The sequence below is a fragment of the Diceros bicornis genome, chromosome 17, assembly GCF_020826845.1.
Source record: "Diceros bicornis minor isolate mBicDic1 chromosome 17, mDicBic1.mat.cur, whole genome shotgun sequence".
Lineage (NCBI taxonomy): Eukaryota > Metazoa > Chordata > Mammalia > Perissodactyla > Rhinocerotidae > Diceros > Diceros bicornis.
The window spans coordinates 4,938,904-4,963,544 of NC_080756.1; the positions used below are offsets into that span (position 1 = coordinate 4,938,904).

General features: G+C 41.3%; 1 protein-coding gene across 1 annotated transcript in view; it reads right to left on the reverse strand.

Moving 5' to 3' along the window:
* HMGA2 (high mobility group AT-hook 2) overlaps positions 1–14,752 on the reverse strand; it is a 127,402-nt gene extending 112,650 nt beyond the window's left edge. Inside the window, exons 1-3 of the mRNA XM_058557706.1 lie at positions 13,943–14,752; positions 11,228–11,314; positions 982–1,032 (exon numbers count right to left, since the gene is read on the reverse strand). Coding sequence (XP_058413689.1) covers positions 982–1,032; positions 11,228–11,314; positions 13,943–14,053 — 249 coding nt within the window. The 5' untranslated portion in view covers positions 14,054–14,752. The remainder of the gene's footprint in view (positions 1–981; positions 1,033–11,227; positions 11,315–13,942) is intronic.
* Between the last annotated feature and the right edge of the window lie 9,889 nt (positions 14,753–24,641).

Genomic DNA, 24,641 nt, shown 5'->3' on the forward strand with positions numbered 1-24,641 from the left:
AATTAAATGAAAGAGAATACCAAAGTATAAATAGAAAGCGATGCACAACTCTAGAGGAGAAAGGAATGGCAGACTAACAGGAAAACATAATCCAGCATAGCAGCAAGTAAACTTTTAATAAAGTGGAAGCATGAAGAATAAACCAGGGAAGAGAGAAAAGGAAGGCCAAGACCCCACCATAGAAGATGCTGGTATGGAGGATGCCTTCATCTTTTTTGAGAAATGGTTTTATTCATTTTTAAGACTTTGCTCCTCTGTCAGTGGGAAAGAGAGACCAGAAGAACCTGGGCAGTGTAGAAGCAGAGGGCACACGGGTACAAGTGGTAAAATCCGCGAAGCTCTTCAGCGATCACTGAGTCTCTGGCCTCAAGAAGATACAGGATCTGCGTGCCTACGGGATCAAGCGCACTTGCGTGGAAGCCACTGTCGCTAATGTCTGTATGTAAGAACGACTAAGAGAAGCAAGAAAACTGGAAATTAAAACCTGGTTTCCTAATAAAGTCAATATGAAAAAGAAAATACGAACCACCTAGAAAATGGATGTGTCCAAGCAACGCCATGGAGGAAACAAAAAAAGAAAAGAAAAGAAAATGTTAAAAAGTTATCTCATACACATTTCATCTGAATTTTATCACCATTTGTAATCAATGTCCAAGGTTTTGTAATACCCTTTAACCTTATTTACTCAACCCACCGAACAAGTCATCTCATTGTTACCCCCGTTGGAAGGAAGAGTGGAGACTCTTTTCATGTTGATAAGAGATGGAAAAAGGAGTCACTCCGGGAAAGAAAAGCGTCCTGAGTAAACTCCTGTGAGGAGCCGTGAGAAGCTACCGCTCGTCTTAACCCTTTCAAACATTCACCAAACAGAAGCTAGAAATTCATATCATCGATAAAATAAAAGTAATTTTCATTTAAAAACAGAAATTTCTAATTACGCAAAAGAACAAAACAAAAAGAACATTACATCTTATTACTCACCCATTTTCTAGGTCTGCCTCTTGGCCGTTTCTCTCCAGTGGCTTCTGCTTTCTGCAAAATGAAAAAGGAAGTCATACCGTTTCCTACCTGATGTTATTCATAAGTGTTCCACCAAGGGACACATTTCAAGTAAGAATGTTCTGGTGTGCAGATGAGGTATTGAGATTGTTTTGACAATCCTTTCTCCTTTAGGCTTCATCTTCTCCATGTTTGAGTAGATTCCTCTGCCCTGTTTTTCACGACATGACATAAAGAGATATCTGTGCAACCCTCAGCCCAAAAGACTCCCTCTGAAAAGCATAAAAATGCTTTTTTAAAGAGTTATTTTGCTTTTCTTTCTGTCCATAATTTAAAAAGTATTCTCACATATCCATAATTACATAAATTAGTGTTTTAGAAAATGTTTCTTAAATGATGACTTTCTTTCCATGTCACAGCTAAAGTTACAAAAATTAATATTGATACATTGCTTTACAATTTACAAAGCACTTCTACCTACATAGCTAGTCAGAAGCAAGTCTAAATGTAAGAAAGAATAAATAAGGATTCTAATTTAAAAAAAACAAACACTTGCATACTTCTACATAGTTAATTTCTTATTCCTTGCCAAAAACAATCACAGGTCAATCAGTTCATCTAAAGCAAAGAGAAAAAAAAAGCTGGCAGAAATCATCAATGTTTGTCTCTAAAATGGAAACTAGGGATGCTAACAATAATAATTAGCAAAAATGTACATTGTTAATAATTCCACAGTCAACACAGAATTGACATGAATATACTGCTAACTACCTTGAGAGTTTGTTTCATTGCTTTACTTCATAGATTCTTCTGGTATCACAGTTGTTTTTTCCCTTTTGAACTCAAAGTAATAACATTATAAACTAATCACCCCTCCTTCAATGCCCAAATACACCAACACACACCCATCACATACACCTTCTATAACAACGTTTGTACATTTTAGGATAAAGAAAACTTAGTACATACTGTTCAGTATAAGAGAATCATCCCAAGGCTACATAAACACAAAAATATAGGTAACCTGAGCCAGGATAACTTGTTTTGCATTTTACTGTTGTTACCTGAGTTAGTAACCAGTAGAGACTTGGTACAATGATACTAACATTTCCTGTAATAACTGTCTATATTGCCAAATGAGACTCTGCTCTTTCTTTCTTCAATCTGCCTGGTAAAAATAGATGGAGATAGATGACAGATGATAGGTAGGTAGATAGACAGATAGATAGACAGATAATAGACAAAATAAGCCGTACGGTTTCTCATCAAATACCATCTCCCTGACCCGGCATTACTATCCAACATGTCCCATCAATTAACCCAAACTCTGTATGATTGTGATGTTAGTTCACATTTATTGAGCATTTAAAATAACCCAGGCACTGGGTTAAGTCATTCACATGTGTTATTTTAATCTTTACAACAGACTTATGAGGTAGACATTATTACTTCTCTTATTTTGCAGAGGAGCAACTAAGTCTCAGGTGAGGTAAACACCTCAAGGTCACACACAAAGCCGGTAAATGGCAGACCTGGGATTTGAACCCAGTTCTGTTGGACTCGAAAGACTGGGCTCCTGCTCTCCTAAGAATGCTACTTCCCCTTAGTATCCACTCATTTGCTACCATCAGGAGATATTTTAGTTAACTCGAATTGTCACTGATTCAGCTAATTTCCCAGAACAGAAGGAAACCTGGTAGCCTTCAGGAGCACTATCTAACTGTCAGACTTGGGCCCTCTGAATCACTGTTTACTATTTTGAAGGGCCCCACAAAGGAATCCTTTATTGTCAGGGGTTACTGGCACTGTCTTACCTTCAGTCGTAAGGGCATGAGTTAAACTGAGTGCAGGCCAGGGGAGCCCAGGGGATCACACCCTCTTTCCCCGGGTTGTCTCAGGGGGAGAGGAAAACAGACTCTACTTCGGAAAGCTTGGATTTAAATCCCTGCTCTGCCATTTTAGCTTTACAACTTTAGGCAAGTCCCTGAGGACCTGAATTTGGTTTCAAGTGTGATATGGAGATAACGCCTCCTGGAGGAGTGGAGTGCCCACCACAAATGAGGTGCTCGATAAGTGTTCTTTCACTCCTAAGAACATGGAACTCTTGAAGGGAAAGTTTCCCTTCAAGTCAGTCCAATCTCTTCAGGTTCAGTCAATGCAAATATTCCATTACACCCATCTGTCACCTTTAGAATGAAGCTTTTAAGAAACCCTTTAGTACATAGGGAGTTACATGAGTACAAAATTCCCTAGTATAGAAGCAGTGTCCGATTTAATCTTTGGAAGCAACTGGAAGATTGCACAGTGTACCCAGTAGTAAGTTACACAAACAAGGAAGATAGAAATCCTTCTCAGTGGGCATGGGGCTGGTAGGTGGGGTGGAGAGGAGGAGACTGTTGACTGTAAAGGCTAACAGTGCTGCCCCAGGCTCTCTCTGTGTGGCTGTGGTGTTTCAGGGGCCATGATGCGATCCAGGTGTATCTAAAATCTGTTGAAGAGAGGGTTGTTTTCTAAGAGTTGCGCTGCATTTCAAAGTCAGAGAAAGCAAGTCTCTCAAAGACAGAGAAAGCCCTGCAAATAAGAGGACTTTAAAATGAGCCTCTCCTTTACAAAAAGCCTACTCAAAAATAAAATTCACACCATTCACTGAAGGGCAAAATATCATGATTATCACCCGGACTTGTTAAAAGCAAAGTTGCTCCTTGGTCTTCAGGCCAGTGCTACATGTAAACTGAACCCTCTTCCGAGACTACGTCTAGAAGAAACACATTAGCTGTGCTGTGTGGCGGCGACCTGGGAGGTTTTCATTGTTCTTTAAAACCCACATTATTTAATCATTCTGATCAAACTTCACAAAGGCTGCAAAACAAGTTAGGAGTTTAGTTTGTAAACCAGCACAGATCCAGGATTTTTACATATTGGAAAACATTGGTTTTAACTTTTTTTCTGTGTTTAATACTCTTCAGGATATTATTTTTCAATAGAAGACAAACAAAACACTCAGGGGTTTGTTTTGTTTTTAATATGTCAACATATGCAATACTGTGGAAGTGTGTACTGGTTTTCCTTTGCCAGAGTAGAATTCAGTTCTATACTACAAACCCGTGAATAACTGAGACATAACTCGTTCAAAGTATTCACTGCTTATCTAGGGGGGGAAGGGAGAGAGAGTGGGAATTCTGCATTTGCAAGAACTGTATTTCAGACAATGATCAGCACTATTATACTAATATTTGCAATACTCATACCATATCTTGTTAAAAGTGTTATTTCTTCCTTGTTTGTCTTCATTCATATTTTTAACTTTTTTTTAAGTTTAGATTCAGAACTGTATATTTAATTTTATAATATGCTTAGAAGCAAGTTCAGGAGGGTTGAGAGGAATGTTAAATGGGAAATGTAATTATGTCTTCCTCTACGAAGTTCTGGTACTCCAGGCTCTTAAATGTACTCCACACTAAAACAATTAATTAAGAAAGGAAATTCATCTAGCAAATATAATTCTTGAACTTGGAAACAGTGCTTAGCATGAGTGCCTGGTGCACAAGATGTGCACACTACATATTGTTGAATGAAGGAAGGAAGGAAAGAAAGAAACACTGGTGTTTATATTACATGTGTGTCTTACTTCCCTCCTGCCATAAGAACTCTACAGCATGATAAAACTTTAGAAAGCATTTCATCTAGCCCCTTCATTTAACAAATAAGAAAACTTCTGGATGTGTTCTAACTCCAAAGGCATAGCCCTTGGGTTTATTTGGGGGCCAGAGTTTGCGGGTATCAGTTGCAGTAGGTACACATTTCCAATCCCTTTATAAGCTTGTAGAGAGCTGCTCTCCAAACGTTTCTCGAAACCTAACTTCCAATCTGCATTTCAGGTTACTGGAGATAACATAATCTACCTTGTAGCAAATATTTTACAAAATATTTGACTGCACATAGTAGTAGAAAGGTCATAAGCTTTAGAAGTAGATTTGAATTCAAACTCAGGTGCCACCATTTACTAGAGGTGAACATCAGACTTGCCACAGTTTAATCTCCGAACCATCGTTTTCTCTTTTGTGAAATGAAGACCATAATGCCTACATCAGAGGATAAAGGAGCTAATTTATATGTAAAATATCTGACAAAAGCTACAGCATTTAGTAGGTACTCTAGTGTAATTTCTTCTCTCTCTCCATATTTCAAAATGTTACCCTTAAAAAGATTGCCTCCCAATTCTGTAAGTGTCCACAGCGATTTTCTGAGCATTATCTTACCTAAGTAGGGAAGTTACTTCCCGTTTCACAAATGGGAGGTTAAGCGCTCTGCCCACGTTCATAAGGAGTGGAACCGAGACCCAGTCTGATTTCAAGGCAATAAAGAGTCTGGTCTTCTGGGAGATATTCCCATATAAAATAAAATAGCCACTGGCAAATTAAAAAAGGAAAAAAAAAACCTTCTAGGGTGAAAATCAAATGAGTAGTTAAAAGTAAAACTTCTCCAAGTTTCCTATAAAGATATGGACAAGAGCTGAGACTGGGAACCAAGAAAATTATCCAATTCTGACTTCAGGGTCCAATTTAGATAGCTATTAATTTTTTGTGATTCTAAATGCTCTCATCATATTGTATCTGCACTGTGATAATGCATGAAAGCCAGAACCCTCCCAGCCCAAATCAATCAAGGCCTCTACACAAAAAAAGAGCTAGAAAAATACTTGGGTGTAGTAGTGCCTTGCTTTGTTTTCATGGATCTTTATATATATATATATATATTTAAGACTGGACCTAAGAGTATATGGAGCCGACTATCCCAAGTCTAGAAAGTCACATTTATTTCTTTCAATTGCTTTTTTAAAAATATAAACAGTGTAAATCAATGTGAACTGGCATCAAAATCAACTGGACTAATCAATCAGACTAAGCATTGAGGAAATTCTCATTTTACCTTTTTGATACTCCAGTTCTGTGGATTTCCAAGTTTTAAGAGCAACCATTTTTAGTCTTGAAAAGATGTTACAAGTTTGCCATCACAATGTATTTTTCAATAGGAAATATAAGTAAATTCTATCCTTCATGTAGTTCATGCTCATTTTACCCAAAGAAGCCCTTGTCAACAACTCCCATGTCATTATTTTCAACGCCTGTCTTTACCCATACGAACACTAAATTAAAACCAAGACCAAATGACAGGAAAAGTTATCATTTTCAAAGTTTAAGATTCTCCTCCTTTAAACCTTCCCTCTACCTCTTTTGTAATCAGAAAAATCAATAGCAATGATACCAGAGTTCATAGGGGTTACCTTCTGAGCAAACTGCCCCCTGTAGGGGCAGGATGATGTATCATCCTGGAGAAAAGAGAATGACTGCTGCTCCTCACTAGACCCACTGGAGGATGCCACTCAAAGTCATTCAGTGTATTAAAGCAATATGGAACAAAGCCACAGACTAAAATAGAGTCAGTTCTCCATTCACCTTTTTCTCCTGGTTGGCAGAACAAAGATTCATAACTAAAAATTTCAGAATCTTGGATAGTGAAATTCAGTGTTCCATGCTTATTCCAACGATGTGGTTCCAGAGTGAGCACTGGAAACAGCAGAAACTCAACTAACAAGACAAGATCGGTCTGAATGACTGATAAAATGCTCTTCAGCAGACATCTATTCTCAAGAAAGAACTGAAAGGCAACAGAATACCAGTCTGGTATGTTCTATCTCCCAAGCAAAATGATCTGTTGAGACTTTGAGGGAAAAAGGATCCAGGGTTGTAGGTCAGCCAAAATAATGAGGAGCTTTTGATAAAGAGTTCAGAAGAATGATAGCTTCCAGAGAATTAGAACTATGGGTTCCTTGAAATAAAGTTACATCAGAACATAATTCGAATGCATTTGAATCTCCCATATTTGGATCATAATCTGTGATGACTCAAAGGCATTGCCAGATAGAATTTACTGATGCATTAAGGCTTGGTCCTCCTTGGCAAAGTGAAGCAAAACAAATGAGCCAATTGTTTAGGTAAGTCAGCCTACAATACCAATATAATGGAGACAATAGTGGGCTTTACTTAATTCCACCTGCCTGAATTCATTTGTATACTCAGATAGGGCCCTGAATCCCAGCGGAATTTACCTGCCTTTGAAAACACAGAGGAATCAAACAAAATCACACTAGTAACATAGAGACCAAAGGCTGTAATTGTATGACAACCTCCAACACCATCTTTCTCTGACACCTATCACGATGCCTTTGGTTACTCTCGTCAACTGGGGCTACTATACTGTCAAAAAAATCTTGTCCTCACTCAGCATCTATGCTCTAACATTTATCTGAAATGATGAGTAAAACCCACATTCTCTCATCCTAAAATATCTGTGATTGGCGTTAGTAATCATTTATGAAAAATCAACCACATTCCTAGGAACGTGATTAGAAGGAGCACAAATTTGCATTTATAGTATCCAATTAATATCAAGCCCTCTTTGTATGAGCAAGTAGAAGATATAAATTAATGTTTACCCTGAACACACTATTTGAAGGACACATACTTTACCTAGATGATATTTTCATTCTACATTTTGCTCTCTAGGTCTTGTTATTACACCGATAGGAAGTTCAAGCAAATCTATGACATTATGAAGTAGGGCTATCTCACGCCTGAGATCTTTTTTATTTGAAATTTTCTTCTATTAAAATTTAACTCAATCACACAAAAAAATCTTTTTTCCTAAAAGTACCTGAGTGAGAATTGGCTTGAGACTTACAGATGAATTTGACGTGTGACCTTAAACACCGGAGAATTAGTGACAACCCCTCAAGTATTCCCTCATGATCAAAAAGCCACAACAGGAACCCTAAACTAAACATAAAGGAGATTATATCTTTCTTCTCTCCCAACATGGGAAATGTGAAAATACAAAGTATTTCCATCCAGCACAAACATGAGAGGAAAACAAAGCAAAACAAAAAGGAAATTAAGAGACAACTGGTCACAAGTATATCTCAAACTAAAACATAAACAGAAGGGTCAAGACACACACATACACATGCAGACACACACACAGACACAGAGACATCCACACACACCCACACAGACACAGCGACACACACGGACACACACAGAGACACACACAGACACACAAACAGACACACACAGAGATGTACATACAGACACACACAAACACACACACTCTCACACTCACATGGATAAATTATTTATTCAGGAAAACATGAACTTTGGATTTCTTTTATTAAGATAACAATATGAAACTGGTTCAGGGACAAATTTTGAGCACTCAGATTGGAGTTCTTAGGAATGGCTAGAATTGCTACACAATGGTCATCCATGGGAATTTGTTATAACAGAATATGAGCAGATTGAAGAATAACTATCTTCTCTTCCAAAAGTTCCCAGCATAACAACTTGTGTTTTTATAAATGTTTATCTTAAATATTACACAAATCAATTTTATATTGTATATGGCCTGAAATTACAGTGATTGCTAATTTAGCAGTCGTCCACTCGGTCCTGCCACATTCTGCACGCATTGTCAGGTTTCACACTGCTCATTCTCCAACAAGCAATTTTGTTTTCAAATGCCCCAAGGCCAGTTACTGAGTCCAAACACAAATTTTGTAAGTAAAGAAACTCCAAGCAGCAAGAGATTTTAAACACACATCATCAGGATCCCAGTGTACATTGCATCTCCTCTAAGTTTAGAGTTCTATTCTCTTGTATACTTACCAGTTTTTGGTATATATGTCTCATTTTGATGAGTCTCAGTTTGCAGAATACTCAATTTATTAATCATAGAAAACTTCTCATATCTACTCTGGTCAGTCTAGCAGGGTATGTTTATCTTACATGTTCTGAACAATGTAACTTTTTCTTAAAAAGATGGCTTTTCAAAATCCTAACGAACATATTTTTGTTAGAAAACAATATTTGTTTTCTATATTGTTCAAATATAGAAATATCAAATATTCAAATATCAAACAATATTTGTTTATGTTTGATAAACAAAGACATGTTTGATAATCATGTTTATATAGGGTAGTGGCAAACTCCATAAATACTGATTTGAAAGTGAAAATATCTTAAGTTTACACATGCCATGAACAATTCATCAATGTCATTCATCGTTTTGCAAAGTATTATCTTCTCCAAATGAAGCGTAATTTATAAAACTGAAGAAATATAACAGTCATGTTATGGGCAAATATATTTACTCACTTTTATTAGAAGGGAGACTTCAGTAACAGAATTGTGTGAAATCATTTTGTCTGGAAGAATGAAAGATTCAGGGAAGGATTTCTTTGAGAAAAAGAAAACCAACCTGTGTTGTGGAAGCTGTAATACGTATGCACACACATGAACTATCAAGAAGATGGGGAGCCTAGTAGGGTCATTTGTCAATGCCTATCACTAAAGTAACTAAAAATAAATCAACCCTTACTTGGGAAGAGATCAACTTTTTTGTTATTTTGCTTTAGATGGCAAATTAGGCACAACTCTCAGCTTCCTTTTTGTCAATAAAGATTGTGTTAGTCAGTGGTAAATATTCAAAATGAAGAGAGGTGATGGAAGCATCTCTTTACTCATTCAAAAAAAAAGTAATACAGTGAAAACTGAAAGATAATTTGGGTTTTTTTCTGTATTAAATTTTAAATAATTCTTTATGATGAAATTTAAAGATTTCTTCCTGGGAGATGTTATAGTGATTCATTTTTCGGAGCAATTACATCATAGTTTAAATGTTTGTTAGCAACCTACCAAGATATTTCTTTGCCATCTCATTGGAGTAAATTAAGTCAGGTAAATCCCACACTTAGGTAACATAAAAAAACTCCTTTGTTAAATTAGCCCTTTTTAGTTAATTTAATAAACCAAGTAAAACGTAACAAATAGAAAGTATTCATATTAGGAATATCGGATTATATATTGTCACTTTTAAATGACAAAGTAACTTAGAGCTACTTCAAAGTTTATTGATTAAATGTGACTCACAATTAAATCTTCCCTCTTGAGAAGCAGTTATATTTAAATATATTAGAAATCTGCTCCTTCGACTCTGTTAAAGACTGTTAAAATAGACAAGAACTCATAGTTACTCCCTAAATAACTTTATATGTATCACTGGTTGCTATGGCAGTTTACAACACTAAAAACTATCACATATAATATGGTTAGTGCCCACAGTCACAGAGAAAACCACACAAAACATTAACCCCAAAAAGATGAGCATATAGTCCTTTTTAATAAATACTGTACATGGTGTACTCAAATCTACTGAAAAGATATATCAACATTTACTTCTGAATTTTGAACCTTTGTTTTTAACTAATATACAAACCTACAAATAAAATACAGAAACTTTTTTTTCTGATTTATTTATAAAGCTAAAAAAAGTGAATTTTATATTCACCTCCACTTCTCCATACATGTATTGACCCTGAGGTATTTCTTCTTTGCTAGCTCAAATACAACCAACATGAAGTTAAACAGCAATTTAAAATTTTATAAAGAAAAATACTGGAAGTTACACTTGACTGGGTTTTATCCTGCCCAAAAATATACAATAAGTGAGTCAAATATTTGTTTTAAAAACTTCTCATTGTCCTATTTAGAAAATTTCTATATCACCTGGCAGAAAGACTTTTTGAGAGATTATGACATATTACATTGCAGGCTTATTGTAAACAAACAGCATACTTTATCATCACATTTAAAGATGCAAAATTCACGGAATTTTTTCCAGTATCCCATAATTCGATTTACTTCTAATTGTCATCTATTTGGCAAAATACTTAACTTTAAGAGGAAGATTTGGTTTTGTAGCCGTCATGTAAATAAGCACAAAATAAATTAATCTTTATTATTTTTGAAGGAAATTTTGCAAAAGCTTCACCACTAGGCAGAATCTATAGATTGGATTTGTTTTTAACTATTTCACAACTGGCGTAATTCTTAATTGTGTCATTCTCCACTCCCCCTCCCCACCCTTCCACCCCCGTTTTAAGTTTCCTATTATTCCGTGATTGTTTGCTTGCTTAAAAACAACACTGTAAGCATCTTCATGAACTCTTTTGCTAAGCCTCTGCTTAGAAATCTTACTAATATTAAAGGCAAGAATGGAGCCTTGGGTTACCCAGTTGGGCCAAACCCTTGGGTGGGGATCTAGAACAGGAAAATTACAGGGGGTTCCTGTGGCCGCTGAGAAAGTTGGGAGGGCTTGACTTCAGAATTCTCACCTTTTGAGCTGCTTTGGAGGGACTCTTGTTTTTGCTGCCTTTGGGTCTTCCCCTGGGTCTCTTAGGAGAGGGCTCACCGGTTGGCTCCTAATTGTGGGGGAAAAAAAACGCTGTTGTGGCAAGAACGTCTGAAAGAAATTGACCCTGACTCTATAGTTATATTTTCTGCATGTGCTGCTCAACAGAACTGTTGGAACACATTCAGTTCAGGCGTAAATGGAGGATGATGGTACAGAGTTTACAGAAAGGGGAAATAACTATACTTTTAATACAAGGGTTCAAAGAGGAAATTCTATTTTGCACATGAAAACTAGATTATATTTCAACCCTGAAAAGGTAACAAAGGCCGACAAGGTTGCATGTTCTAGAAAGTTATACATTTTTAAGGTGTAAAATTTGCATGGTTGTGCATTTGGCAACTCATAGAAATAATAAGCACTTTACACAAATACTACTATCCGTTGTACTAGCATTTCAAACAACAGAAATATGAAGCTAACATCATAAACATTTCAACAATATTCCATATTGAAAAGATAGTTTTTAATCATCTCTATATATCTGCATTATAGGTCAATTCTGACTCAATCAACACATTGAGTGAAATATTGGAGCAATTATCCGTGTTCTTCAACTCAAAATAACTCCATTCCCCCTAAAATTCCCAAATAATTATGGTAAATCTGTTGTGGGAGGTTTTGCTTGAATTATCTAGATAATTGCTTCAATTCTCCACTTCCTTTTGGAAATGTAGGCATGGTCTCCGGTCTAAATTTAAATATCTTTTGATAAAAATAAGGTTTTTCTCCAAAACTTTCTTTTGAGAAAACTCATGGAGGTGGATTAGAGGAAACAAAAAGGGGAAAAAAGTGAGAAGGATTGGAAGTGTCTGGGAAGGAGAAATTGAAACTATCAATAGGTTTAGCAAAACTTTAAATGGCTTCTATGCCAAGTAGTAAATACTCAAGTGGCTAAGAGAAAGCGATGATTAATATTCCAGATCCTAAATATTTATTCGGTGAATCATCAATTTACATTTCATTCAGATTCGGTGATTAAATGAGACTAATTAACTTAAAACGCATGAAAGTCTTCAATGAGAATTCGCATCCTATTGAGAAAATCTGGGGAAGTTTCCCTGCAAGCTTCTGTGGGACCACTAGCGCCAATGGGCACATCCGAAGCAAACACGTCGGAGACGCATTTTTCTTTCTTTGTGAACTCTGCCTTAACTCAAAGGTAAAACCTCCAATCACCCCCAGACCCCGCTGCAATTTCTTCTGGATGATTTTTTGGAGGTGGGGGGCAATTAGCAGAATTAGAGAGAGCCGGGTGGCGGGTGGGAAGCAGGGCGGGGGGAAGGGCAGAGACTTCCTGGGAGGTGTAAAACAGGATCGGAACGCGGTATAAAGAAAGTGTCGCTGGGGCAGAGCGGGAAAACGCAGGGGCCTCTAGATTGGCTTGTTTCCTTTGATGATTTCAAAAAGGTACAACCCTCTCCGTTTTTCTAAAACGCACCGGCAAGCAAACATTGTCCGATTTCCCCACCTTGCTCTCGGGCGGCTTTGGGACTCTACGATTATTTCCTAGTCGGCCTCTTTGCCATGAAGGAAGCGCTTTAAGGCTAAGGAATGAAGAAGTTTTAAAGCCCGCGGAAGCGGAGTTTAAATGTTCTCAATAGACACGTCCCGCTCCAGCCCTGCCCGCCGAGGCTTGGAAACCGCGGCGAACAAAACCCCTGCCCTGGGCGCTGCGCACAGCTCTGCAAGCGCCGGCTGCACGCTTAATTGGTTGCATCCGCAGACAAAACCCTCCACTCCGCGGGGTCCCGGGCGCCCCTCGATCGTCCCCTCCCAACCCCCAGCCACTCGCCCTGGAGAAGCACATTGAATGTCTGCAGTTCCAAGGCGCGGGATCCTGGGGCAAAAAGAGTACGGGGCAGCTGGTGAGGAAGTGACCCTAGCTACCGTGCACCCTCTCGGACACTACTTTCCACCGCGCTCTTGGCCAAACGAGTTAATCCCGTCCCGTGGGGACCCCAGGTCTCCTGCAGCCCCTTCCCCGGGACACCTCGGCGGCGGCGGCGGCCCGCAGACTGGCCGCCGCGCCGCATTTAAAGAGCTCTAAGAGGACCAGGCGGGCCCACGAGCTCTTTGTCGGGAGGGCGCGAGTCTCGGGCCACCGAGAACTTGGGGAGGGAGCCAAGGGGGCGGCTGCGGCGCGCCAGTCCGCGGCCAGCGAGCAGCTCGGGTAGGCGGGAGAAAGAGCCTCCGGCCCCCAGGACTCAGCCCCTCCAACCCTGAACCGCCCGAGCACCGCTGCCCCCGGCACCTCCTTCCCCCGGGGCAATTGCAGCAGCAGCTCGGAAAGCGCCGGGCCGCCTGCAGTCGCCGGGAGACCGCGCGCCACTGCGGGCCGTGCACAATAGCGAAAGTCCGAGGACGCGCTGCGCCCGACCCCACCTCCCGCCTCCGCCCCGCCGCGCGCCGCGGCTCCCCACCTCCCGGCCGCAGCGGCGCGGGCGCCCCGGGGCTCCGCCGCGCACTCGCGCCGGGGACGCCGGGCCCCCCCCCCCACTCCGGCCGGCAGGAGGCGGGCGGGCGGCGCGCGGCGGCCGCGGCGACTGGGCTCCCGCGCTCGGGTGGCCACGCGTGGCCGGGCCTGCGCGGAGGGCGCGGAGGTGGGCGGCTGCCCCCACCCCGCCCGCGTACTGACTTGCTGCTGCTTCCTGGGTCGGCCGCGTCCTCTCTTCTGAGGCGCCGGGGCGGCAGGTTGTCCCTGGGCTGAAGTGGACGGCTGCCCGGCGCCCTCACCGCGTGCGCTCATCCTGCCTCCCGCCGCCGCCGCCGCCGCTACCGCTGCCGCCGCCGCCGCTACCGCCGCTGCAGCCGCTTGGCCTCGGCCGCCCCGAATCCGCCCGGTACCTCTCGGGAGACGGGGTGATAGGGCTGGAGACCGAGGCAGGGGGAGCGAGAGCGGGCGTGCTGCGAGGGCTGCTGCTGCTTAGGCTGCCGCCGCTGCCACCATCAACACCGGACGTCCAGCGGCTGCCAAAAGAGAGCAGAGGGAGGAGGAGGAGGAGAGAAGGAGGCGCTGCTGGTGGCGGCGGCGGCGGTGGGTGGGTGCCGGAGGTGGAGGTGGCAGTGGAGGTGGAGGTAGCGAGAGGAGCAGGAAAGCGAAGGCGAAGAAAAAGAGGGTCGGACGCTGGAGAGGCTCCCCCTCGGTTTGGGATCAGGAGTTGCGGTCACCGGGAGCACTTCGGAAGAGGCTTGGAAAGGGAAGAGACTTGGAGTGAATTGTGTCCCTTGAAATGTTAGGCGGGGAAAGAATTCCTCCTCCTCTTCCCCCCCTCTCCGCGCTCGCAGAGCAAGAAAGAGAAAGAGAGAGAAAGCAAATAGCGCCTTGGGCCGTCGGGAAGCAGAGGCAGGATGGGGAGAGCCGGCCGGGATCGGGTCGGGCACTGAGCGCGGGCGAGGGACGGAGCAGTGGGTGGCACCGCGCCTCTTCGAGTGGCGGGAGCGGGCGGCAGCGGCACCGGAGAGCCGGAGGGGGACGGGCTGCTCGCTCCTGCGTCCTGCACCAAGCGCGCGCTGCCGGGGCTGGAAGTTTTCTGAGTTCCTGCCCCAGGATTCAAGCGGGATGAGTGTGTGTGTGTGTGTGTGTGTGTGTGTGTGTGTGCGCGCGCGCTTGGGGAGGGGGCGCCGGGGGGGGGAGTGCCCACCTCTAATCGTGGGCGGATAAAGGGGAGGGGGCTGCGCAGGAGGAAAAGTATGAGGAGGAGGGAGGCCAGGCGGATCGCCGAGCCAAGGCGCCTGGCCGCGGGCCAGAGGCAGCGTTCGAAATACAACTGCCTTGGCGGCGGCGGCGCCCGGGTGCCACCCGGAGCCCCGCTCACGTGCTCCCGCCCGGCGGCGGGGTTAAAGGGACAGGCCGGGGATCCCGGCCCGGCTCGCCGCCGGCCTCGCCCCGCCCGCCGCCCGAGGTCGCCCCTGGGCGGTTGTCCTAGGAAGGCACGGGAATGTGACTGTCTCAGAGCCGCGTTTCGGGGCTTGGCCCTTACCTGCACCTCCGCGATGCGGAGCCAACACTCTGCAGGAAGCGTCTAGCTGCACGCGCGGCGGAGTTCTAGCTCCCTGTGAGTGGGAAGGAACGGAAGAGGAGTAGGAGCCGGCCGCCGGCAGCCCTGCTCTGCCTCGGAATGCCCTCATCACAGATCGCACGACCCGGCCCGCGCACTTGCACGCGGACACACACGCACGCACGTGCACGCAGATACACGTGCACACTCGCACAGGCACATGCATGCATAAACACACACTTAAACCAACACGCGCTCACTTACATGCACATTCGCAGACATAGGCACACGTGCAAACAATGCACACACATGCACACGGGGCGCGCCAGCTTCTCCATTGAGCATTTTCCTCCGGGAAAGACTAGAGGCGACGCGAAGCCTCCCCCCCCGCCCCCGGCTGGCGCTATGCACCCGCTTTCCAACGCTCACAGGGTAAAGCGGTTGCCCCACGCGGGGACCTGGTAGCTGCCTAACACCGCAACTGCGCCAACTGTCCAACTCGCCCTTCAGTTTACCTCGATTTAACCTTCTCGCTAGAAACTCCCTTTCTGCCAAGTCCTAATTTTATAGCTTGGGCTGTTTCTGAGTTATGGGAACACCATCATGACCACAGGCCGTTTTAAAAAGGTGGAGTACATTTTAAAATGTACCTCTTTTCATCCTTGAATAACAAAAAAACTGAAAAAATTAGGTTCAGATTTTCACACATCACACCCAAAATTATTTTGGACTAATTCCAGAATAAAAACTTTCACTCGAAGAAGAATTTTTTTTTTTTCCCGAAAATACAGACCACCGTGGAATAAAAACGCCTCCTTTACAGCCCTAAGCAGCCCTGCTGGTGGAGGAGGCGCGCGTAAATGTCTGCTCCGGGGCGGCGGCGCTGATTGGTCCGCGTTGCCATTTTAAATCCATTGCCAGCTGCCTTTTGCCGAGCTGGGACACTTCGCTGCACATTGAGTGCCCTGCGGAAACCCAGGGTTTCTCCCGGGTCTGGGAACGCTTAGCTGTGATGGAGAGGGAGAGCCCCCAACCCTCCGGATGGAGCCCAGCAGCTGACTGGGGAGGGAGGGGTCTAACAGGAACCAAAGATTTTCTGCCAGGGCTTGGCTGAAAGATGGTATCTTCATCAAAGGGATTGAAATTTCCCGTGCTAAAGTTTGCTGTGACATTTCCTAACTGCCAAGTGTGCACATTTTTTAATGTGATCACATTCGCACTGGGCTGTGCACATTTCACACACGCATGCAAAACGGGCTTCTTGATTGTTGTTTGCTTGCTTTTTACAAGGGTTAGAGATAATTCTGAGGATGAATGTAAGAGAAATCACCTAGCCTTTCAGCCAGCCGGTTTTATAGGATACATGCGTAATATCCTCAGATGTATTTTTCGTGTGCATAGAGGCCGGCAAGGAGGGAATTCCAAAATTTTATTTTTGCATTAGTCGTTGACTTTAAGAAAAGCACAGCAAAATGAGGGGTGGGAGAATGTCCTGCCACTTGTTTTCAGGCCCCTGCCTCTTTGCTATCAGACTATTTGACCCCTTTTGAATTTATAACAGAAGGATATGAAACAAATATTGCATCAAGTTTTGTCTAAAACAATTTTATATATTTTCATTTCTGGAAGCTACATTTAATTTTTTTCAGGTTATATTTTCTGTATATTTTTAGAGGAGGCCTTAAAATCTACCTTCATGCTTGAAATTACTTGAAACTTTTAAAAAGGGTGTCATCTATTTTTATTAAGTTCAATGGTTATGTTTTAAAGAGTGGATATTTTTCACATTTACATTTGAGGGTTTTTGTCTCCCTGTTTAAGTTGCTCAGTTGTTCACTTTCTCTTCTTTATCTTACCATATTTTACCCATCCACTCAAGGCTAAACTCTTATTTCTAATTTGAAAACTTTCCAGGTGGTTTTTGTCCATATGAAACTATTTCTTTTCTTCTTCTGCACCTACTTTCAAACTGAACAATTAGCATCTTGGTTGTATACGTAAACAAGGTTTCTAATCGTCTGTGATACATGATGTCGTGTTTGGATCAGGTCAGCTCATTAATGGCTGGTAAAATTAATTCAGTGGACCCATAACATCATTTAAAAAAAAAATAGAATACAGTAGATAATATAACATGTAAAAGTTCTGTTTTAGTTATATAGCACACGTGTAAAAATTATATACAAATGCTTTTTTTCCATCTTTTCATATATTTGGAAATTGGGGTGTATCTTAGAGTGTCTTAGCACTGTGTTAGCACATACTAGACAGTATCTTCTCTGCTTTAGCCTGTTTAGTATCATAGTATATATGATACTAATGTGTTTAATAATCGACGCCACCGTAGATCGGTGAACTATCTGTATGTAAGGTCTATTTCTGACTGTGGGTTGCAGTGTAACCTGTTTCAATGCCACTGACTTAGTTATGAGACCTGGGTTCCCTTCCCACTCCACTGAACCAGGTCTGCAGTGCTTGGTGAGTCGTTTCTCCTCTCTGTGTCTCAGGGTCCTCATTTCTAAAAAGATCAGCATAATCTCTGAGCATTCTTCCACTTCTAATAGACTTACACGTATAATATCTTGTTCTCTAATTGTGCCTGTTTATATGTAAATTGTATGTAGATTCCATGGAGACAGGTAGTATTTCTAACGCCTCTTTTTTGCACCAGTTGTGTGTAGGTAGTGTTCAGTTCATAATAGACTTTTGGTACTTACTAATTTCTGGCTATGACAAAGTAACTCTTAACAAGTTACTACTTTACAAGTGTACCCAGGATGAGAAAAGCATTACATATATTAAAATAGCTTCAACATTCTTTTGACTGAAGGAAGATGCCTGTGTGATGAAGAAATTGAGGTTCTCACGTTGCACTTTATCACATTATATTTATACTTTAATATATTCATAAATTAAAGAATAATTTAAGGATTTTCTCAGATTATAACCGATTGAATTAATCAGGGATGTATTTTATATGTATTAAGCAGGGATTTATTATAACCAGATATTTTGGAAGTGAATCTATATAGGGTCACAGAAAAAAAATACAACTAATATTTATTGAACAGAACGCATAGCATATATACATACACAGACACACATATATGCATTGTACATAGAAGCTCACTATAGTACAAGGTAAACACATATTTCTGAAAAACATTTCCAGTGTTTTAACATGAACTCATTTGCACTGCTCAAACTCAGTTTTAGATATTGGGTCTTTTAAAATATGCTAAGTATTTAATGAAATGTAGAAAAGAGAATCTCTAAGAGTTTCCCTACAGTATCACCAGGGAAGAATATGTGCTGCCAAGTTAACATTGTAGTGGTGGGGGAGGGTATTGTGGACAGGACGGAGAACACCAAACAAAATGAATTCATCTACTCATTCATTCAACAAACATATATTGAGTTGGTTTTGCAGTAATCTCACCAATTATTCTCTCAGGACTTAGGAATGTAATTCATTCAGAACTGGAGAGAATCTCTTTTGAAACAGCTACGTGCTCATTTAAAATCTATGTACCTATTATGTTAAGCCTTTCATTTACCATTACAAATATTTATTCTCCTTTATCCAATCCATAGTTCATTCAACAAATATTTATTGAGTACCTAATATGTGCTGGGATTCACAGAACATTCTTTTTGACAAAAGCCATGGAAGCAGAACAGAAGTAGAACAATTTCATTTCCATCTCTCATCTATGACACTGTACTGTAGCCCTGAGGTACACTATCCCACAGCTGTGGATAGCAGGAGGAACATGGGCTTTTAAATCAGATTTGGGATGGGAGGTGTGGTAGGCGGAAGGATAAAATGACCCCTATGATTTCTTGGCCCCCGGTGTAGTTGCCTTGCATAATCCCTGAGACTGTAATATGGTGACTTTTACTCCCATGATTAGGTTATCTTAGATGGTACAGTTGACCTTAAGATAAGGAAACTTATCCAGGTGAGCCTGACCTAACCATATGTGCGCTTTTAAATCAAAGAGTTTTCTCTAGCTGTTTTAGAGGAGGATGTTAGAGATTTGGAGCTGAAAAAGGATTTGACTCGCCATTGCTGGTTCAAAGACAGAGAGGATGCATGGCAAGGAATGTGGGCAGCCTCTAGGAGCTGAGGGCAGCCCCAGGCTGACAGCCAGCAAGGAAACAGGGACCTCCTTTGTAGAACTACAAGGAACTGAATTCTGCCAACAAGAAGAGCTTGGAAGTGGAATCTTCCCCAGAGCTTCCAGATGAGAAATCAGCCTGGCCAACACATTGATTTCAGCCTTGTGATACCTCCAGCAGAGAGCCCAGCTGGACCATACCTGATTCCTGACCTACAAAACTGTCAGCTAATACACGGGTATTTTAATGGTATTTTAAGTCATTACGTTTGTGGTAATTTGTTATGCAGCAATAGAAGACTGATACAAGAAGGATCTGGTCAGATAAACTTCGCCTCTTTTCTCCATCCCACAGACTGTTTCCAAAACACAATTACTCATACAGCTTGTCTGGAGATGTCCCAAGTTGTTGCACTACTCCTACCAAGCCATCCGCTGTGTCTTCAGGCTTGTAGTGAAGCAGTGGCCAACATGGAAACACGAGACCTTGCATTGTTTTCCATCCTTTCCTCTTTCCCTCTCTCCCTATCTCTCCTCTCTCTCTTTCCCCCTCAACCTCGGCACCTGGGAGTTCCTGAAGCCACCACACTGGATAGACGTGGGGAGAGGTCACACATTCACATAATTCCAGATCCTCCCAACCCCTATCTCTAAACCACCCCAAGCTGAACCGAAGTAGATCAGAGAGGAGAGACCCCTGCTGAGCCCTGCCCTGATTGCAGATTTATGAGTAAAATAAATGTTGTTTTTGTTCTTAAGCCACTGAAGTTTTCAGTGGTTTGTTACATAACTGTAGAAACTGGCCCATCTTTTTTTTTCCCTAAAACTAGTTTCTCTTTTTATTTATCTCATCCCCATAATAACCTCAAATGGGTGATTTGTTTAGCGAGAAATCACTCTTAGCTGGGAATCACTCCATCCTCCTCGTCTTTCCACATTAAATGATCTCCAAGTCCCTCCAGTTCTGCCTTCTAAATATTTCTTGAATCTGTCTACTCTTCACCTCCACTGTCCCTGCCTTAGTTAGAGCTCTCTCCATTTCTCATTTGGATAATTCCAATGTCTTTCTCTCTGGTCTCCTAGCCTTCAGTCTTACATTTTAAAAATCCATTCTCTACAATGCTTCTGGAAGAATCTGTTTCTTTTTTGATCAATTATTTTCATTATCCTTTTCTCATATCACAAATTTAATAGAAAATGCATTGCAGAAAATGCAAGTGACAGAAAAGCAAAAAAAAAAAAAATCCCTCAGTTATCCCACCACTCATAGATAACCCTGTAACATTTTAATCCTTCTTGACTTTAGATGAACTGATATAGGTTCATGCTGCACATTCTGTTTCATAACCTATTTTTCAGTAAATAATATATCATGAATTTTTTTATGTCAATGAATGTTTTTCTACAACACCACTTCTAATGGCTCCATTATATTCTACAGTATACATATATATAATATATATATATACTGTCACGCACTGCACAACATTTCAATCAGCCACCCACAGCCTGCATATGACAGTGGTCCCATAAGATTAGTACCATATAGCCTAGGTGTGTAGTAGGCTATACCATCTAGGTTTGTGTAAATACTGAAGGGGAGGAAGAAATTTTCCTCTGCCCTTCTAGGTTCTTCTGGCTGGTCTAAGAATTAAGTCAACATGAGATAAATTAACAGGAGAAAAACCAACAAAAGTTTAATAACATGTATACATGGGAGAAACCCAGGAAAACTGAGCAACTGGCCAAAATGGCCGAAGCCCTCACCTTAAATACCATCCTCAGCTAAAGACAAAAGAAGATGTTGCGGGTGAGGAGAGTCAGGGACTTCAAAGGGAAGGAAGGCAATTCACAGGTAGGTGAAAAGGAGTAAATATTTGGAAAACAAGAGTTCGTTTGGCCACACAGAGACAGAAGAGCACAGAGGGGAGCCCAATCAACAGGCTTTTCTAGGTTCCTCCTCATCTACCACCTCATTCATGTCATGCTGTGGTGAGAGCTCGCTTCCTGAGACAGGTTTTATTTTTTTAGGAAGATTGGCGCTGAGCTAACGTCTGTTGCCAATCTTCCTCCTTTTTTTTTTTCCCCTCCCCAAAGCCCCAGTAGATAGCTGTACGTCGTAGTTGTACATCTTTCTAGTTGCTCTATGTGGGACACCACCTCAGCATGGCTTGAGTGGTGAGTAGGTCTGCACCCAGGATCCGAACCTGCCTGCCCCAGGCCGCCAAAGCAGAGCACACGGACTTAACTGCTATGCCACCGGACCAGCCCCGAGACAGGATTTTTTATCTGAATTCTTTTAGGCAGTTAAGGGAGAGAGAACAAGAAAAACTTTCTGAGTCTTTGCTTCTTAAAAATAATGAGGCTAAAATAATCCCTATGTTAAGAGACACATTTTGGGGTGGCAAATTTTGTTCCCCTTCAGTACACTCTATGATGTTAGCACAATGATGAAATCGCCTAACAACGCATTTCTCAGAACGTATCCCCGTCGTTAAGCGACGCACGATTATGTGTGTGTGTGTATATATATATACGAAATGAGACACCTGGAATTAAGTAAACATTTGATAAAAATTTTTATGGCATCCTTATGAAAAGATGAAGAAATGTGGCTTGGATGTTACGCATTCCTTTGTGCTGACATCAACTTCAAAGGTGGTCTTTTCTATCAGCATCCTGGCATATTTTTCAAATTTTCAGATATCCTAAAGGTAGAAGGGGTAGCTAACTCTGTTGATGCCCACATTAAGACTCAAAAATATCTCAACAAGACATAATACAATTTAAGAAAATGGATATAAAGTATATAATTAGCTTCAAAAGGGGGAAAAAATCAGCCATACCAGTACATGGTGGAAAAAGTGACTTAAAAACAATTCCCAGGATTACATATAAGACTAAGAAGCAGGTATTGCTAGGTTCTCACCTAATATCCATTCTGCCCTTCTAATTTAGTAAAAGAACACCTACAGTGTTGGGTATGGCAATATGCCCAACAATAAAACTACATTTCCCAGCCTCCCTTCTAGATTGGGGTACTCAATGAAATATAAGCAGAAGTCTTGGGGAAGTCCTTCTGGAAAAGTTCTTTAAAGGGGACTGACTCAGCTGAAAGTCTTCTCCATTTGCATTGGATGTCCAGTTGTTCCGGCACCGTTTATTGAAAAGACTGTCTTTGCTCCATTGCATTTTCTTTGCTCCTTTGTCAAACATCAGTTGACTATATTTGTGTGGGTCTATTTCTGTACTCTCTACTCTGTTCCATTGGTCTATTTGTCTACTCTTTTGTGAAAACCACATGATCTTGATTACTGTAGCTTTATAGTAAATCTTAAAGTCAGGTAGTGTCAGTCCTCCATCTTTGTTCTCCTTCAATATTAAGTTGGCTGTTCTGGGTCTTTTGCCACTCCACATAAACTTCAGAATCGGCTTGTTGATATCCACAAAAGAACTTGCTGGGATTTTAATAGGGATTATATTGAATCTATAGATCAAGTTAGGAAGAACTGACGTCTTTACTATAGTGAGTCTTCCTATTCATAAACATGGAATATCTCTCCATTTATTTAGTTCTTCTTTGATTTCTTTAGATATGGTACATATTTTGCTAGATTTATACCTATGTATTTCATTTTTAGGTGTGCTAATGTGAATGGTAAAGTGGTTTTAATTTCAAATTCCACTTGTTCATTGCTGGTATATAGGAAAGCAATTGGCTTTTATATATTAACCTTGTATCTGCAACCTTGCTATAGTCACTTCTTAGTTCCAGGAGGTTTTTGGTCAATTGTTTTGGATTTTCTACATAGATAATCTTGTCCTCTACGAACAAAGACAGTGTTATTTTTTCCTTCCCAACCTGTATACTTTTTCTTTTCTTGTCTTGTCTTATTGCATTAGCACTTCATCAATTACAGGTCAGGTTTCCTTACTCCAGTGCTGGGTCTGCAGTGGTCTCTGCTCTGGGAGGTTGGGCTCCTCTGCATTCACCTGTCTCCCTAATTTTCGAGGCAGTGATTTGCCTGTGATCTCTCTTCTCTTACGTGTCTAAGAAGAATTGTTTTTTCAGTTTGTTCAGCTTTTGACTTGTTAGGACAGAGTGGCAATGCTCCTTACATGCCAGCATGGAAGCTGGAAGTCCCTGTAACTGGCTTTTAAATACCTAGAATAGAGAAGGTAATCATTTCACTATATTTTGCCCTTGTCAATGGACATCAGGAAAATTATTTTCGGTTCTAGGCATCATGTTTTAAGAATGGTTTTGACAAATAACATGTGACCCATGTCATTTGAAGACCATTTGGAATAAATGGGGTTTTTAGCCTGAAGAGAGACTTGTGGCAACATGATCACCATCTTAAAGTACTGCCATTTTGAGGAAGTAAATTTAGATATATTCTCTACTGCCTCAAGCAGAAGAATGATGGGTAGGCAGCTTTCAGAAAAATATAAGATACAACCTTCTAAACTTAAAGTTGTTTGAAAACACACTGTATAATCTTATTGCATAGCAAGTGAATTAATTCCCAGTTAATGGAGATGTTTAGGCAGAGACTTAGCAACTAAACAGAGGGACAGTGTGGGGATATTTGGAGCGGGAGGTGAGATTAGAGATGTTGTTTTCACTCTCTTTGAAGACCAGAACCCTTCCTTCAAGTGAATGCCCACTGAAGGCTTCTTAGTCTATCCCCGCTTCTGGAAAGAATCTCTAGAACTTCCTAGAACAGAGCTTAAAATGACTGGATTGGAAGATAACTCTAGAACTCCGATTCTAACTCATAATGTTAGATAACCTCAGTTACAGATGAATATTTGCCCGTACCTGGGTTTTTCCTTTGATTCCCAAGACAAATATTGGGAGAAAACCAGACTTATCACCTGAAAACTTTTCAATAAAAATAAAGTCCCCTATGATATATGTGCCATAGGTGACTGATGATTGCATATTTTAAATGTAATAACTACATTATCACCAGAGGGAAATTTTAGTCTGTGCTATCATTTTCATAATTTTTTGTAAAGTATACATTGTAATAAATTAGTAACTGGCATCTATTATAATAGTAATAAGAAGTAGTGATAAGTAGTAATAAATAGTAATAAGAATGAATGATAGAACACCTATTTGGTACCAAGCCTTTATTTCAAGTGCTTTTGGGGAGGGAGGCGAAGTTCAGGGAGGAACATAAAGGAGAGAGTAAAACAAAAACAA